Genomic DNA, 18,780 nt, shown 5'->3' on the forward strand with positions numbered 1-18,780 from the left:
AGCTAATGCAATGAGAGAAGACAAGGAAATAAAAGTATACAGATTTGGAGTGAAGAAATAAAGCTGTCTCTGTTTGCAGATGACATGATTGTCTATGAATAAAATACAAAAGAATTGACAAAAAACTCTTGGAAATAATAAGCAATTATAGCAAGATTGTAGGATACAAAGTTAATATACAAAAGTCTTATCACTTTCCTGTATACCAGCAATGAACAAGTTGAATTTGAAATTTAAAACACATTACCATTTACATTAGAATCCCCCAAATGAAATACTTAGGTATAAATCTAACAAAAATATTATTACAAGATTTATTTGAGGAAAACAATATTCTGATGAACAAAATCAAAGAACTGAATAAGTGGAAAGATAACTCTTGTGCATGAATAGGAAGACTAATATTGTAAAGGTGTCAGTTCTTCCCAACTTGATCTATAGATTCAGTGCTATCCCAGTCAAAATCTCAGTAAGTAATTTTGTGGATATTGATGAACTGATTCTAAAGTTTGTATGGAGAGGCGAAAGACCCAGATAGTCAGCTCAGTATTGAAGGAGAGGAACAAAATCAGGGCCTGATACTACCCAACTTCAAGACTTGTTATAAAGCTGTAGTAATTAAAAGTGTGGTATTGGTGAAGTAACAGCCAAATAGATCAATGGAACAGAATAGAGAGCCCAGAAATAGACCTACATTGATATAGTCAGCTGATTTTTGACAAAGGAGCAAAGGCAATGAAACGAAGCAAAGTCTTTTCATCAAATGCTGCTGGAGCAACTGGACATCCACACACATACAAAAATGAACCTAAACACAAACCTTATGTCCTTCACCAAAATTAGCTCAAAATGGGTCATAGATCTAAATGTAAAATGCAAAACTAAAACTCCTAGAAGATAACAGGAGAAAACCTAGATGACCTTGGATGTGGTGATGAATTTTTAGATATAACACCAAGACATGACCCATGAAAGAAATAATTGATAAGGTGGACTTCATTAAAATTAAAAACCTTTGCTCTGTGAAAGACAGTGTCAGGAGAATGAGAAGACAAACCATAGACTGGTAGAAATATATAAAGAAGTCTTAAAACTCAACATTAAGAAAATGAACAAGCTGGTTAAAAAATGAGCAAAAGAATTGAACTGATACTTCACCAAGATGATATACAGATGGAAAGTAAGCACATGAAAAGATGTTCAACATCATATGTCATTAGACATTTGGAAATTAAAACAACATTGATTTACCACTATATATCTATTAAAATGGCTAAAATCCAAAACACTGACAACACGGATCACTGTTGAGGATGTGGAGCATGAGGAACACTCAGTCACTGCTGGTGGGGATGCAAATGGTGCAGCCACTTTGGAAGACAGTTTGTCAGTTTCTTACAAAACGAAATATACTCTTAGTGTATAATTCAGCAGTCATACTCCTTGGTATTTACCCAAAAGAGCTGAAAACTTACTTACACACAGAAACCTCTACAAGGGTGTTTATAGCAGCTTTCTTCATAATTGTCAAAATACGGAAGCCACCAAGATGTCCTTCAAGTTGACTGGATAAATAAACTGAGGGGCATCAAGACAATGGAACATTATTTGGCACTAAAAAGAAATGAGCTATCAAGCTATGAAAAGGCATGGAGGAACCTTAAATCCATTTTACTAGGTTAAAGAAGCCAGTTTGAAAAGGCTGTATATCTTGTATAATTCCAACTATATGACATTCTGGAAAAGGTAAAACAGCGGAGAAGTAAGACTAATGGTTGCTAGGGACTGTGAGAAGGAAGGATGACTAGATGGAGCACAGAGAATTTTCAGGACAGAGGAACTATTCTGTATAGCACTTTAATGTCTTTATGCATATGTGAAAACTTATAGAATGTACACCACCAGCAGTTAACTATGGACTTTGGGTAATAATGGTGTGTCACTGTAGGTTCCTTGATTTTAAGACATGTGCCCTCTGTTTGGGATGTTGATAATCAGGGAGGCTGTGGGAGTGTGGGGACATGGGATTCTTTGTATTTCCTGCTGAATTTTGCTGTAAACCTAAAACTGCTCTAAAAAAATAAAGCTTATTAATATTAATACCTTAGAAAAGTTCTTCCCAGATAACAGTACTGATGAACCTAGTGGCAGGGCAGGAATAAAGATGCAGATGTAGCGAACGGACTTGAGGACGCAGGGGGGAAAGGGGAAGCTGAGACAAAGTGAGAGAGTGGCATGGACATATATACACTACCAAATGTAAAATTGATAGCTAGTGGGAAGCAGCCGCATAGCACAGGGAGATCAGCTCGGTGCTTTGTGACCACCTAGAGGGGTGAGAAAGGGAGGGTGGGAGGGAGGCTCAAGAGGGAGGGGAAATGGGGATATATGTGTACATAAAGCTGATTCACTCTGTTGTACAGCAGAAACTAACAACATTGTAAAGCAATTATACTCCAATAAAGATATTTTAAAAAGTTATTCCCAGATGGATTAAGAAGTCAATATTTTAAAAAATTGTATAAAAGAGGAAAATACAATTGAATATTTTTCAGACTTGAGTGTGGAAGGACTTCTAATCATTAAAGGTGACCATAAGGGGAATACACAGCTAGATTTCAACATTATAGTTTCATTTGATGTTTACTAAAAGACAGACAAAAGTATTTTGTGAATAACTTTAATATGTAAAGAAATTAATATGTAAATGGCAAAATAGCATGAATAGGCTATCAATAAAAAATAACTTCAAATTGCTAGTAGAGTTTGGGAAAATTTTAACCTGAACTAAGTCACAAAGAAATGTGCATTATACAGTGAGATTAATTTTTAAATTTTATGCAATACTTGATGTAAATACGTTAAAATATTTATATATTTATGGTAGATGACATGAAAATAAAACAAAAACTTGCACCCCTCCACCAGAAGTAAAAATCAGAACATATTTGATGCTGTGTATTCTCCCAGTGTGTTCCTCCTCAATGCAGCCTTTTTCCTGCCCCCCTCAACTATTCTCTTGTCCTATCATGTTTATCATTTCCTTGCAATAAAAAGTTTCCCCATATATGTACGTGTCACCAAAAATTCCTTGTTTAATTTTATTTATTTATAAGTTTTTCCCGATTTGCTTTCTTTTTTCTCTTTCCCCTGCATTTGTGGCATTTGTATGATAGGAAACAAGGTACTTACATAGATGGAAGGGATTGCATTAAATTAGATTTGTAGGGATAGAGAATACCGGTATTGCCTGGAGGCTTGCCAAAGTTACTTGGACCAGCTTACACCTATCAGAATAACTAGTGTCAAAAAACTACAAAATTATAAGTATTGATGAGAATGTGGAGAAATTGGAACCCTTGTGCACTGTTGGTGGGTATATGAAATGATGCACCTGCTATGGAAAACAGTATGGTAGTTCCTCAAAAAATTAAGAATAGCATTGCCATATGATGCAGCAATTCCACTTCTGGGTATTTGCCTAAGAGAATTGAAAGCAGGGTCTTGAAATATTTGTATACGCATGTTCATAGCAGCAGCATTCACAATAGCTAAAACGTGTCCATCCACAGATGAATGGATAAGGAAAATGTGGTATATACATGCAATGGAATATTATTCGTCCTTAAAAAGGAAGAAAATTCTGCAGTACGCTACAGTATGGGTGGATCTCACGGACACTATGCTCAGTGAAATAAGCCAGTCATAGATGGACAAATCCTGTGTGATTCCTCTTCTTTGAGGTACTTAGAGTCATCACAGTCATAAAAGCAGAAAGTAGAATCATGGGTGCCAGGGGCTGGGGTAGGTAATGGGGAGTTAATGTTTAATGGGTATAGGATTTCAGTTTACAAGATTAAATGAGTTGTGGGGATGGATGGTGGTGATGGCTGCACAGCAATGTGAATGTATTGATACCACTGAACTGTACACTTAAGAATGGTTAAGATGGTACATTTCATGTGTATTTTACCACAATAAATTGGTAAGTTTACTGGGAAGTTTTTGGGTTTGGTTTTTAAACTGTAGAACTCTTGAGAATCACTGCAAGTCTGTCATAGTCCTCAGATGTGTTGGAGCTAAAAAAAAAAAAAGGAGGGGGGGATTGAGGACTATATTGTATATCTCTACAAGTTTTCTGATCTTTCTTTTTGATATCTTAATCTTTGATATAACATAAATGAAGGCTTACTCTGGGACTTTATTGTTTATATAATATAACTGGAAAAGTTTAATTTTCTAAGTCCATGTCAAAAGTTTATCATGTTCATAACTATGCTGTGCACCTTGGAAGACAGATGAAAAATAAACAAGACACATCTTTTCCTTACTTGAATTAATAAATTCTTTTTAGGAATTTTAAATTATTTGTACAAGGCAATACATTTGTAAGAGATGAATAAACAAGTTACAATTAGAATACACAAGATAATTGAGTTTGATTCTTGCGAAAGCGTTGGTCAGGAACATTTGCATCATAGTAAGTCCTAGAAAGAACGGAATTTTTGGTAATTAGTAAAGGGGCAGGGAGAACATTCTAGACAGAACTGCTTAAACAAAGGGATAGAGTTATGAAGTTTGGGGACACATTTAGAAATTTTGAGTAGTTCAGTTTAGTAGAAATATAATATACATTCAGGTACAATAGACTAAAGTTTGGTTTGGCCAAAATCATTAAAGGCCTTATATGATAAGCTGTAGGTGCCTAGAATATAAGAAACTAATTTTCTAAGATTTTCTTTTTATTGACAAACACCTAAATTACTATCCTTGTCTTATATCTAGCTACATTACTAATCATATTTACTAGCTGATGGAAGGATTTTTGTTTACCATATTATTATATTCCCAGAGCATAGAATGCCTAACATGTAACAAGCATGCCTGAAATGAATGATTTTAGATGTCATAAGAAGGGAGAATTTCAGTGATTGTACTTTAAAGAGATCTTGTCCTAATAAGTCAGGTTTTGGTACTTTTATAACATGCATCCAAGCTTCACTGTATTCACCTGACTTGGGTTTGCATCCTTGCAGTGTTCTCCTTGGGTTCCTATAACTATGAGCATGTTCTTTATGGTGTACCTTCATTACCAGGCATATCTACCTGTGTGACACGGTGTAGGTAGATGTCAGAAATCTTTGGCTTTAACTTTACATCTGTTTTCCTGAAGTGTAGCATTGCTTAATTCTTTAATCTTGAGCTTAATCATTTCTAGGAATTAAGTGACATCACTTTTAGAATTTCTGCTACTAGTCTATATTCTTCTGGTTGTTATGTAAATAGTTATATTTGCTATTTATTTTAGAATTTGTAAATGTTAGCTTTGCCATTATATATCTTTTGTATTTCTGAATAAACTATTCTTAACTTTATATGTATTTTGAAAACATAAGTTGAGTTATATATATGTCAACTGTACCTGTCTGTATTCTAGTGTTTGTTCCAAGGATTGTAATATGCATCCTCGATTTAACATAGTTCCTCTCGAATTAGTATAATAAATACCATTTCACATAAGACGTAAGAATTTACAATGATATAATTACTTACTACCCCTTCCCCTCCTTTGTGCTATTGGGTTGTCATCTATATTTTACTTCTACATATGTTATAAACCTAATGATACCTAACAATTATTTTTGTTTGCTTTAAACAGCCAATTATCTTTTCAGGAAATGAAGAAATTTTATATTTTCCCACATATTTATCATTTTGTAGTGTTACTTAAGCTAGAAGTAGTATCTGTTTTATCTGAATTCTCACAGCATATATTTTGTACCATTTATGTCATATATGACATTACAGTTAGTAGTTCCATGTATATGTCAAATTGCCTTTGCCAGTTTTATGTTATTTTCTGTCAAGGACTAGAGTTTATACATTTTAAAATACTTCACTGTGTTTAGCTATTGCCTTGCACAAAATAGGCAACATTTTTTTAAGTGTGTAAGAATGACTGAAATTTTGTTCTTTTATCTGAGTGTTTGTATAATCTGACAAGTTGTATTTTTACAGTTCACCATTAGATGTCACTTTCTAACATTTTATATTCTTACCAATAAATTCCATACCATATTGCTTATCAGATTTGGAAAGTTGACACTCCTATACAAGTGCACTTAAACTGAGAAGTTTCTGTACATTTTAAAGTGGTTACTTTCTTGAACAGAGACATTCATAAGTAATAATTATAATTTAAAAAATCTCTTAATTTTATATTGAAGTCTATACTGAACCAACTAATTTTCCTTAAGTTTTCTTTAAAACTTGAATGATGCTGTTGTTTCTGATTCTTAATTGATTTTGTAATTCTGAAAAGCACTTTCTTATTTCAGGAGCCTAACTGATCCTAGACTCACCAGAAGAGAGTCTCTAGTTAAGCTTTAACGGCAATTGCTGGTTTTATTTGGGTTTTTTGGAGAAAGAGGGAGAATTGATTTAGCTGTGAAAAGAAATGTAGAGGTGGAGAAAAAGATTCATGAGGCTCTCCTGGCCAGTCATGGAATATAATGAAGTGCTAAGAATGAATTTTCCTTTCTTATTTTCTCCTCTTTAAAGATAGGAAAGGTCAGGTCAAGAAGATTTCAGCCATCCCCCAAACTTTGATGTTTACCTATGCCTAAGGGCCTCAACATCATAACATAACCTGTATGATTTAGGGGTCAGGTGTCTCGGTGCCTAACAGGTCCCTCTGTGCCCAGCGGAGAGTCCAGGCGTTTGGCCTCTTCTTACAGTACCATCTCTCATCAGACATTCAGGCTGCAACTACGTTTTTTCCCCAGTCTTGCCAGGACACAGCTGGTGGCCATTTTCCTCAGTCTATTCAGAATATTGAAATTTGAATAAATTAGCAATGTTGTTTCCTAATAACATAATGAATGACCAACACCTCATCCAAGCATCTGAACATTTCTAATAATGTGGGTCCATCCATGTCATGCTCTGGTATACCAACCCCCAGCCTTTCACACCTCAGCTAGAAACAACTATTCTATATTTTCTGTTTATGGTTTTATTTTTTAAAAAAAGGAATGTTGTTTTCATTATTAGTATGTCTATATTGAATTAAAGTATTTAAGCCATGAGTATAATAAACTAAAGTACTTCTAATTCGGACATTTAATTTCCATTTTGAATTGATCTGTCAAATTACACACAATGTAATATCAAAAATGAAATTTTATATAGTAACATTTTTGCCTTATAATAAATTTAAAATGTATATTTCTTTGACATATTGGTATAAGATGGCCACTCATTATTCTTGGGAAGACCTTTTTTTACTGTTGGTCTTGTAGTGTCATTCTTCGTGAAGTAATGAAGTGAAAAGTTTTATGGAGTAATTGGTGATGTGGATGGTAGAAAATAAAATAAAAAGTTGGCCATACTATATATTGAGGTGCTGAGAGTGTTACTTATATTGATGATAATTCATTTTGTAATCCGTGCTTTTCCCTTATGTTTTTGTATATTGCTACAGCTGAAGGAGTAAACAGGTCATGGCACGCTTAACAAAAAGACGGCAGGCGGACACAAAAGCTATCCAGCATCTTTGGGCAGCCATTGAGATTATACGGAATCAGAAGCAAATTGCCAACATTGATCGTATTACAAAGTAAGTAATTTTAAACAAAAAAAGTCTATGTAAAATTTTATATAAGACTTTGGGAGAAAAGGTCCAAAGATTATTTATTTATTAATGCTAATTAACATATATTACAAAGTACTAGATACTTTGCCTTACAGGAGTATAAAGTTGTTAGGGAAATAAATACTGAAACATACACAAGCAGCTTGTGTTTAGTGGTTGTATAAATGAATGTTAGATAAGTAAAGTATCAATAGTACACTAATAGATTTTTAGTTCTCAAAAATTTTTTGGCTCTTGAAAACAAGTACTTATTTAAGTCTTTTATTAAAAAGGCTTTTAGTTAATCACTTGCTTTTATGTAAGTTAATCACTTTTATGTAAGCTATCTAAAAGTCTACTGTTCATTATTCATTTTAATGTATGAATAATATATACTACCATATAGCTTGGTGTAGGTATAGTAACATCTTACTAGTTTGTAGCATACTAACCAAGAATTTTTAACAATTTCATTTTATATTTTAGAAGTTATAGTAAATAAATCTTCAGTTGACAGAAGAAAGTTCTTCTTTATTTTCCAATGCTGTTTATCTTGGCAGTCCAAGATTCAGAATAGAAAAAAATCAGACTACTGTATGAATACTCTATTTACATGTTATGTACTAATTATAAGGGAGTCTTCAAATAGAACTTGATTTTGTTTTGTTTGGTATTTTTAAAGGAATAAAGTTAAATTAATCTTTTTAAAATGTTTGAATGATATTTTTTCATAATTTAAATAGAATTTCTTTATACTTAATCTCCAATACATTCTTTAGACGCTACCTATAAAAATGGAAAACAGATGATGTATGAAAGCTCATTTAATTAAGTGCTTATTTTTGTCGTTATTAATAAGTAACAAAGTTAAGTATCATATTTTTGCCACTTAGCCATATTCTAGTGAAGAAGATTATAAAGGTTACTTAAGAGGGAAGGGACATTAGAAAGAAAGATGATGCTGTATATTGCTTTAACTCTGTATTTAACCCTTTGAATATTTTAAAGTTGCCCATGTACAACTCCTAGCTCCTGTAGGTGAGTAGAAGGGAAAAAAATAGGTAACAGCTATGTGGAAAATACGAATAAAATAAATAGTACATAATAATTAAATTACTTTTTTTTTTTTTTTTTTCGGTACGCGGGCCTCTCACTCTTGTGGCCTCTCCCGCTGCGGAGCACAGGCTCCGGATGCGCAGGCTCAACAGCCATGGCTCACGGGCCTAGCCGCTCCGCGGCATGTGGGATCTTCCCGGATCGGGTCACGAACCCATGTCCCCTGCATCGGCAGGCAGACTCTCAACCACTGCGCCACCAGGGAAGCCCTAAATTACTTTTAGTATTGGTGATATTGGAATAAAAGTTTTTTTTAAAAACCTCAAAGAAGAAAAAGCCTTAAGTATTTTCCTATGGTTGGGCTTTTTAAAATACACACAGTTTATGTATATCAAAAATTACTTATAGAAGAATGTAGAAAAAAAGATACTGTTCTTTGGATTTAATTTTTTAAAGTCATTTAATCTTGACTGAGCTATTTCAACTTTACAGGCTATTACTTCTTATTAATCCATGGCATCTTTCTCTGAAAGCTCTAGGGACATTCTCTAGGAAGCTGTGGGAATCTCCAGGTGACATGTATAGAGTTTGGCTGACAAGGTTGCTAATGTGGGTGTCAGAGTAGTCTTTGGATGACTGTAACGTGTGTACATGTGTATACATGTTAAATTGTGAGCGATGCAGAGGCTGTTGACAGCACTGCACACCTCTTCTCATTGTGCACAATGGGTTGTCCATAAACATTCTCTCTCTTCCTTTCCTCATCAGTACAACCTTAAGGGTGCCAAGGCTTATTTACCTTCCTGTCCTAAGGTCCATCCATAGATCTTAAGATAGATATGAATAAATTCAGTTACCTGCCAAATAGTCATTGTTTTATCAGTCTTATCTAAAGATGAAAAAAATACTGAGAAAATCAGAGGGTAAGTGTTTGAGTGGTTTCCAGTGTTTCTTCTGCCTCATCTAATCTGAGAGTATGTCATATTCCTTTTTATTATGGGGGTGCATTTAGAGCATCTTGTACTTCTTTCATAACGCTAGTCACGTGTAATTATTTCCCTACCAGAATGTCAGCCCCGGGAAGGAGCTGTCTAGATAATTGCCTAGCCCAGTGCCTTGGCTTCTCAGCAGTGTTAATTTCCTTGCTCATAACCCTTGCCAAGGTAAGTTAGGAAGAAGAATTGGACCATGACAGGAAGTCAGATCTTTTGCTTTAAAGCCTAATAATCTTATTCTGCATTCTAAATAGGTAAATACTTTTCAAGCTTTAGATTAATTTTAAATCAAGGTGCTCTGCTTAGTTACAACTAAGTCTGAACATAGAGGTATCTTTAATCTTTATCCAAATATCTTCAGTTACTGAAGGCTTCGTAGAGTTGATGTGAAGAATGTATATGTAGTCATTAAGTTTCATTCTATATTTGACTGGTGAGTGACTCCATAAAAATACAAACTGTACAGCTTCAGTCATGCATTAAGTTTTGGGCTTTGGGGTCATGGCTCTTTATATTTTGAAGCCTGGCACATCCTAAACACTGTAGTTTACTTCTGTATAATGTTTTAGTTCTGCTTGTTTTTATTTGGAATGTCTTTTAAGTCACTTTTAATCTATAGGTTTCTCATTCATCTTTTTTTGTTGTTTTCCTTTGCAATTTATTTATCTAAGGACCTGGTTCATTTGCTCTGTTGTTTCCTATAGCCTGCCTTCACTGGTTTCATCCCTGTGGTGTACTTTAACCTGCTGCTCATTCCTTTGCATCTCATGGAAATTAATAGTTGATCCTAAGGCTTGAGGGTGGGGGTGAGACTTCTTCATAGGTGGTGATGTGTTCTGCCCTCAGGAGGCCATAATGTATTTCATCTGGCGAGGTTAGTACTAAGCCTGGTACGCAGTGGCTAGATCCAGTAATTCATTAAGGATTGCAAAATAGTGATAATCTAGTTTTATCTTTTCTTTTTTAACTGGAATAATTCTATAAGGACATAAACTTCCCATCATGTAGTATATGGTTACCATGTGGTATCATTCATATCAGAAAGGTAGAATAACTGATTCTTTTATTTACCAGTTTTCACAATAGCATCCTCTAATGGCAACCAATTAGGTTTTTTGTGGGTTTTTTTTGTCATTCGGAATTCATGCTTTCAATCCATTTGATATATATCAGTCTGTTTCTGATATAATCCCTATTGATGCTTAACTTTTCCCTTCTTTGACAATTTGGAGCCTCTTTACGTTGGCCCCTGAAGTTCCTCTCTGCTTTCTGACACGACAGAAATTTTTCAGGCTCATCTAGGATACACCCTGCTCCAGTCCTGGAACCACTGATTTCTCCAAGGGTCTCTGGTTTCTCGCAGTTAGAAATTATGTTTCAAGAGTATTTTTTTGGACTTCAGTGTGCTCATTGCTGCCAGGTTGGTCTCTCTTTCTAGGCCTTTTTTTTTTTTTTTTTTTTTTGCGGTATGCGGGCCTCTCACTGTTGTGGCCTCTCCCGTTGCGGAGCACAGGCTCCGGACGCGCAGGCCTAGCAGCCATGGCTCACGGGCTTAGTTGCTCCGCGGCATGTGGGATCTTCCCGGACCAGGGCACGAACCCGTGTCTCCTGCATCGGCAGGCGGATTCTCAACCACTGCGCCACCAGGGAAGCCCTCTAGGCCTTTTAATGGACGAATTAGCAAATACATATAATTGTAAAAGAAAAAAACTACATCATGAATTCATACTGATATTTTCCCCTTGAATTTACGGCTACTGGTTTTTACTGAGCTATCTAAAATCTTTATCTCCTTTCTTACACAGTAAGAGTCATGATTCTTTAGGACATCATGGATAATAACATTTTAGAATATCATGTAGTTACTCAATTGTTTCATCCAACACTGCATCCCAAGCTGTCTGAGAATAATAGTGTCAACACATAACTAATAATACATTTCATGGAAACCATATAAGTTGTATTACCCATTTTTAAACAGTTGTACTAATTCTAAACTGTCACAGAAAATAGCAATTACATATTATACTTTCTTCCTTACAACTGCCATTTAGTCTTACTTCTCCAAGTAAGTGTGTATTTCATGCTCACCACTGATATCTAAAGTTCATTCTGTAATACATTCTTTAAAAAAAGTTTTTCACTTCCCCACCCCCGCAGTTTTATTGAGATACAGTTGACATATAACATTGTATTAGTTCAAGGTGTACAACATAATGTTTTGATACATGTTTATATTGTGAAATGATTACCACAATAAATATAGTTAACATCCATCATCTCTCCTAGTTATGAAATTTTTTTTCTTGTGAAGAGAACTTTTTATACTCTCTTAACAATTTTGTATTGTTAGCCATGCTGTACGTTACACACCCAGAACTTATTTATCTTATAACTGGAAGTTTGTACCTTTTGTCCACCTTCACTCATTTTGCCCGCCCCCAGCGCCTGCCTCTGGCAACCACCAATCTATTCTCTGTATCCATGAGTTTAGTTTTTTAAGAATCCACATATACGTGAGATCATACAGTTATTTCTCTTTCTCTGACTTATTTCACATAGCATAATGCCTTTAAGATTGATCCATGGGAGGGAGGGAAATGCAAGAGGGAAGAGATATGGAACATATGTATATGTATAACTGATTCACTTGGTTGTAAAGCAGAAACTAACACACCTTTGTAAAACAGTTATACTCCAATAAAGATGTTAAAAAAAAAAAGATTGATCCATGTTGTCACAAAATGATGGGATTTCCTTCTTTTTTATGGCTGAATAATATTCCACTGTACATGTATACCATATTTTCTCTCTCCATTTGTCTGTGGATGGACACTTTGGTTGTTGTTTCCATGTCTTGGCTGTTGTAAATAGTGCTGCTATGAACATGAGGGTGCAGATATCTTTTTAAGATAGTGATTTCATTTTCTTTGGATAAGTACTCAGGAGTGGAATTGCTGGATCATATGGTAGTTCTATTTTTAATTTTCTGAGGGAGCTTCATAGTTTTACATAGTGGCAGCTCCATCTAGTAGATTCATAATCACGACTTCCTGGGGACAAATATTTGAGTTCTTGCATGTTATAATAACAGTTGGTCTGCAGCCTTTTTACTTGAAAGTGAATTTGGTTGGATATAAAATCCTTAGCTTTTATTTTCTTTCTCTGAGGTTCTTATATATGTTATCTATTCTGGCTTAAAGCATTGCCATCAAAAAATCTGATGACAAGTTGATTTTTTTTCTGTTGTGACTTTGTCCTTTTGCCTAGACTCACAAGATTTTTTTTTCTTTGAAATCTAGGAACTTGACTGTGTCTCAGTGTTGGTCATTCTAGGTTGTTTTGTTGGGTATACAGTGTCCCTTTAATACGTTTTTTTCAAATATTGAAAATTTTACTTTAAAAATGATAACAGTGTGACCCTTGAGCAGCATGGGTTGAACCGTACAGGTGCACTTATATGTGTATTTCTTTCAATAAATACCACAGTACTACGTGATTCATGGTTGGTTGAATCCAGATGTGGAACCGCAGATACCGAGGGCTGACTGTAAAGGGAGACGGAGATTTTTGGCTGTGTTGGGGGTGAGGTGGACTCTAACCCCCGTGTTGTTCAGGGTCAATTGTATATATATCATCCATGGACTTTTATTATCTTGTTTAGTTGTCATTTATTGGGGCCTTCTCTTATACTGTATTGGTTTCTTTTCCTATCTTCTATATTTGTAGTTTTCAGTTTAGGCAGTTATAAATAAAGCTACTATATATTTTTGGTTTTTAATATTTTCTTTACAACTTCTACCTATGACTTTTTCTGCTATGTACTCATTCTTGTGTGCCTTCTACTTTGGACTTTTTACTTCTGAAGTGAATTTTTTCATTTACTTCACATGTTTAAGTCATTTCTGAGTTTTTTAAATTCTGATTTATATCTTTCCTATATCTTACATCATCTTCTTAACGTCTTTTCATGTGTTTTAAAATAGTAGTTACAGTTTTCATCTGTGTTATAGGCACATCTCTCAGGCATGCTTTCATTTTAAGGATGTCCTGCTTCTTCAACCACAGTCCTTTCATGTGAAATCAAGCTTCCAGAACTTGTGTCAGGGAAAGGTGGTTGAAAATAGTTTTTCTAGATATGGCCCTAAAACATCTTATGTCATTTTTATGAAGAGCTAACAATATGGCCTCATATTTCCCATGATTTCCTGCTTCTTCTGTACCTTCTTCCAGAATCGCAATTTCTTTTGTACCCATTGTCCTTACATTGGAGATCTTTATGACCAGACTTCAGTAGTGTTTGGTACTTTTATTACTAGCAATTTCTCTACACTGTGGAGCTCTGCACTGAAAGGGAGCTTTGGATTATTAATTTTGAGTGTTCATAGGTCTCACTATGTTCTAGCCCCTTAAGGCTTTACCATGAATTCACAAATTACCATCAATTACCTGCAAATATAAGTGTGTAAAACCCTACCCAGTTTCAACTGCTGTTCTCTAATTGGCCCACTTTGCTTTGCAATGACTGCCTGTTGGTTGTTTTATCCTCCTATACTCACTTCCATTAGGTGATCTGTTGTGTCCCTTGCTTTCTCCTGCACAGGTGTCAATACAAATTGCGATTGCAGCTCTTGGAGATTTGTCCTCACCTACTAAGACTTTGGGATTCATGGGGATTCTCATCACTTAATTTTGTTGTTTATGTTGTCCAGGGGTTGGGTTGATTGTTGCTTTTGCTAACTCTTCTAGTAACTTTATGTAGAGGGTTTGGGAGACATTAAAAACCATGTTACTTCTACCATCTTCCCAACTCACAGCAGTCTTGCCATTTTTCTCAAAAAAAAAAAAAAGTTGTTAAAGTTACTGTGTATTTTCTGAAGTCCTAAAGCAGAGCTAAAAGTGGTAAAAATTCCTTCTAGCAGAGGCAAATTTAAGGAACATTTTTCATTTTTGTGTATAACACTAGACACATCAGAATCTACAGCAGTATCATCTTCAAAGGATCATTAAAATATTAAATTTGTGTTGAAATTTAAAAAGAAATTTCATGAGTAGAAGCTTCAGGTCCTCCAAGTTAATCGAACAATTAGGGACTAATCACAATTTCTCTAACAAAATAGGATAATTTTTCTGTGTTGCAAATGTTTCTTCCACCTAATATGATGATGTCTAACTTTCAGGGTTCATAGCAGTAGCCTCCTATTAGTTGTCAGTACACCTCCATTGGAAAGAGTCCTGAGTCTTTTTTACCACTTTCTTTTACTTTTTTTTTTTAACCTTCTAATTTTCTGTTCAAAAAGGAGTAGAAAAGGTGCTATAAATTAGAGAATCACTGTTGAGATTTATTGAATATTTCAAGTATTTAAAAAACATCACTAAGAGAAACTTCTTTGACAAGTTCTGTTATTTGGGGATGTATTTTTATAAAAAGAGTCAATCTGAAATCAAAATACATGTATGGGATGAAGTTTGATTGTTTAAAATTAATGGGTAACCTATGCCTCTGATTTAAAAGCTCATGTTTATAAATTTGATTTAATGATGATATAAAATTCCATACATGTCTGTACTTGGAAACTAAATAAGCACAAATAAATTTTGGCCTCTCCAAAATTTTATAAAATATAAAAAACATTTTATATTTTTAGAAACTGAAAGATGTTTTGTGATGTTTTAATCATCGTAAGAGGGAAACAAATGATTCATTTTATCATAAAAAAGAATATACGTTAGTCAGTTTAGATGAACATAAGCATAGGCAAGAGTAGCTTCTCTTTTAAAGGTCTATAAATGCTAAATTATAAGTAACACATAGGAATTCATCAGTTCATAATGATTCATAATGAAATTTGGATAGATGTAATGAAATTAAAGGTTTGAAATAATTGATTGCTTAGCACTTATATAAAACATATTTATAAAATATTTTTATGTTTAAAATCATGATGTTAGCCCGTGTTTTACAGTTTTTAAATCAAGGAGCAAAGAGGTGAAGATTCATATGACAATGAAATCAGTAACAGAAATGAAATTTAAACTTTGAATCCTTAAGATGCCCAGTATGATTCATAAATCATTGTCAGGTTATTTTTTAAAATGTCACCTATATTTTAATATCCAATAAAAATAAGTTACATATCATTTTTTCCTCTTTAATCCAAACAGATTATTCATATCTAATTTGGATCATTATAATATAGCATTAGAGTTTCATAAGTATTCTAAGTAATAGTTATAATTTAAAGACGTATTTTTGAAATAAGTATGGATTTTATATTAGTCTCTGTCAGCATTATTGGCTAACATTATTGGTGTCATTGGGAGAGGTCAAATTAATTTTTTTGTTTACTGTTGGAAAAAGCAGTTGAAACTTTCTTTCCTGTCTTGAATAACTTTGATTTTGTGTTTCTAGAGGTAACCATGTTTGTGACTAGCATAATTAGACTAACATTGGATTGGTTGACTTAGTCCCATTCAAGTTAATGTTTCAGATTAGGGCATCAATTAATTACGTGTATTGCTTACTTTAGGGTCAAACCCCAGTTAGAAAATGTGACCTCTGACCTCTTGTGACATGTTTGGCATTGAAATTTGAGTTCTCCTGGAGTTCTTCCTGTCACTACAGACAGACATAAGCCCAAACTGTAAGTCTTCTTCATGTGTAGGTTGCCTTTGAAGTTGCAACTAGGTACACATTATTTATTTGTTTATTTATTACAGTTCAGTTTTATGAAACCCATGATTTCTAGGAACTATTTGTTAAGTTATAATTTTGTCTTTGTCAATTTCTATTCCCTCATAAGATTTATTGTAGACTAGGAAAATGGCCATTGCCTAAGTTACTTCTTTGAAAATAAAGTTAGTTTTAAAAAATTAGCAGTTAATGTTATGCTGTATATGTACTTCCAAGAATTCTGTATTCTCATAACTACATTCTCATTTCAGTCTACATTGATTTATTCTTTCTTACATATCTTCTTATGGTAGCAGATTGGCAGGTACAGTTTACCACTGTTACCATTGTTATTTTATTTTACATAATAACAGCCTTACAGAAGAAGTAACTGATTCTGAAGAACCATAATCCACAGTTCTACAGTGAGTTTTTTCTAGTGGCACTCACCTTGGCTTGGATTGTTGTCTAGCTGTTTTCACGTTTCACATTTCTCTGCAGTTCTGTGATGGAAACATACAGACAAGGCACAGAACAGTGTCAATAACCATTAAAGAATAAAACAATAGTACCAAATAATAGGAGAGGTATCACAGACAGAAGACAGCTTAGCCCCATGTGAGTGGAATGTTTTAATTAATAACATGATAGACCTTATTTGAGGGGGCAGTCACTGAGGGAGAGTCAGGGAGGCCTTATGGAGGGTATGGAATTGGTCAGGCCTTGGAAGTTGGATGGGATTTGGTGAGTCAGAGAGGGGAGTCAAAACAGAGGGACTGTAGAGTTTTGGGGGAAAGGGAATGAAAAGGCAGAGAGGCCCAGACTAGGAGGACCTCTAATGCCAGCACTGAGATTTTAATCCTGTGGCTAGAGGGGAATGTAAATGTGTTTGGAGTATCCTAGACTGGATAGATTGAATGGTCCTCTTAAATGTCTGCTCTTCCCTACCTGGCCTGGGTTTTAGCCATGTGTAATTTCCTGCCTTTGCAGTGGCAGCAGGTTCCTAATTGGGCCTCTGGTCTCCTGGTCTTGCTAGTCTGTTTCCTCTTCCCATCATTGGTGTCAGAGATGTTTTTCAAAAACACCATCTTATCAAATGTTCCACAACTGAAAGCATATTTCTGTTGCCCATGCTTTCCCAGTCCCTTGTGCAGGGTGTCAATACCTCGGCCTTCCTCATTTGCATCACTTCTTGCTGTTTCCTGCTCAGAATGGCCTGTACTCCAGATGCACTGGGCTCTTGAGGGCCTCAGCTCTGCTGTGTTCCACACTTGGCTGGGATGCCGGTCCTCCTGGACTTGTCCACCAGACAGACTCCTTTTTCAAGACATATCTCCTAGGAAGTCATTTCTGACACTTTTAAGTTGACCTAAGCCTCACATTTTATCAGTTTTCTAGATTTTAGGTCTGATTATGTTCTTGATTTCCCCATTGTGCTTAAAGTGCAAATACTTGAACAAGGTGTTTGTGCTGAGCCTTTCACAGTTGGACCCTAACTTTCCTTCCTTCCATGACCTGCCTCCCCCAACTCAGAGTCCATCTGATGAGACTGTTCTCAGTTGCCTCAGAACCCTATTATTTTGATTCTTTATTTTGTATTTTTCCTTTATTAATGGACAGAGCATCCCCTTTCTTTTAAGATCCAACTCAAACATGATTTCCTTTGAGATATTGATTTATTCCTCACTATAACCAATCCCTTTACTCTTACTCTTTGCTCACATAGTAACATGTGTAAAGCTGAATTTTTATTATTTGTTATAGCCTTTTATGATCTTTAAAAAATATTTCTGCTTCCTTTGCTGTTTGTGAGCATCTTGAGGGTAGGGCATGCATCTTTCCTACCTTTGGATCTTAGTATGAAGCATAGTAGCTGGGACAAGACGCTGAGAAAAGGTTTTTTAATTATAATAAATATTCGGTTGCATTAACTGAAGAAGTAGTTTCAAAGAAGATTATAATAATTGAGAACATCGAGTCATTATTTTTTGACAAGCACAATGCCCTATATGATTTCTCATTTAATTTTCACACTGGAACTCCATGAGATCTATTGTCATTACCCTCATTTTGTTGATGAAGATGATGAAGCTTAGGCAGGTGAAATAAAATGCCTACAGCCATACAGGTTTTTGGTGGTGAACTGAAATTTGATTATAGATCTAATGTCATAGTCCACGCTCCTAACCATTAAATGTTTCCTTTTGATATTTAATGAATTTATGTTTGTATCCTTGCAAACTTTGAAGTTTTAAAACCATTGTCATCTACTTGGTGTTTCCATATTATCTCATTTCACCCTAACAGCAACTCTGACATTCATATTAGCCCCACTTTATGGGTAAAGAATATGAGGCTATATGAGTAAATTATTTGTCACAGGTTAAAAGTTAGAATTAGGGAGAACCTAGTTCTTCAGAGTA

At 34.8% G+C, this 18,780-nt stretch overlaps 1 protein-coding gene across 49 annotated transcripts in view; it reads left to right on the top strand.

The window, feature by feature from the left end:
- ZMYND11 (zinc finger MYND-type containing 11) overlaps positions 1 to 18,780 on the top strand; it is a 128,086-nt gene that overhangs the window by 48,226 nt on the left and 61,080 nt on the right. For 33 of the 49 annotated variants that reach the window (XM_059056844.2, XM_067030156.1, XM_059056847.2 and 30 more), the window contains exon 2: positions 7,484 to 7,618. In XM_059056844.2, the coding sequence (XP_058912827.1) occupies positions 7,503 to 7,618 (116 nt within the window). In that variant the 5' untranslated portion in view covers positions 7,484 to 7,502. Of the gene's footprint in view, positions 1 to 7,483; positions 7,619 to 16,214; positions 16,329 to 18,780 lie in introns of those variants that run through there. The other 16 variants (XM_067030145.1, XM_067030165.1, XM_067030151.1 and 13 more) reach the window with 2 other exon arrangements.

This window comes from Kogia breviceps, chromosome 3, assembly GCF_026419965.1.
Source record: "Kogia breviceps isolate mKogBre1 chromosome 3, mKogBre1 haplotype 1, whole genome shotgun sequence".
NCBI classification, from domain to species: Eukaryota; Metazoa; Chordata; class Mammalia; order Artiodactyla; family Physeteridae; genus Kogia; species Kogia breviceps.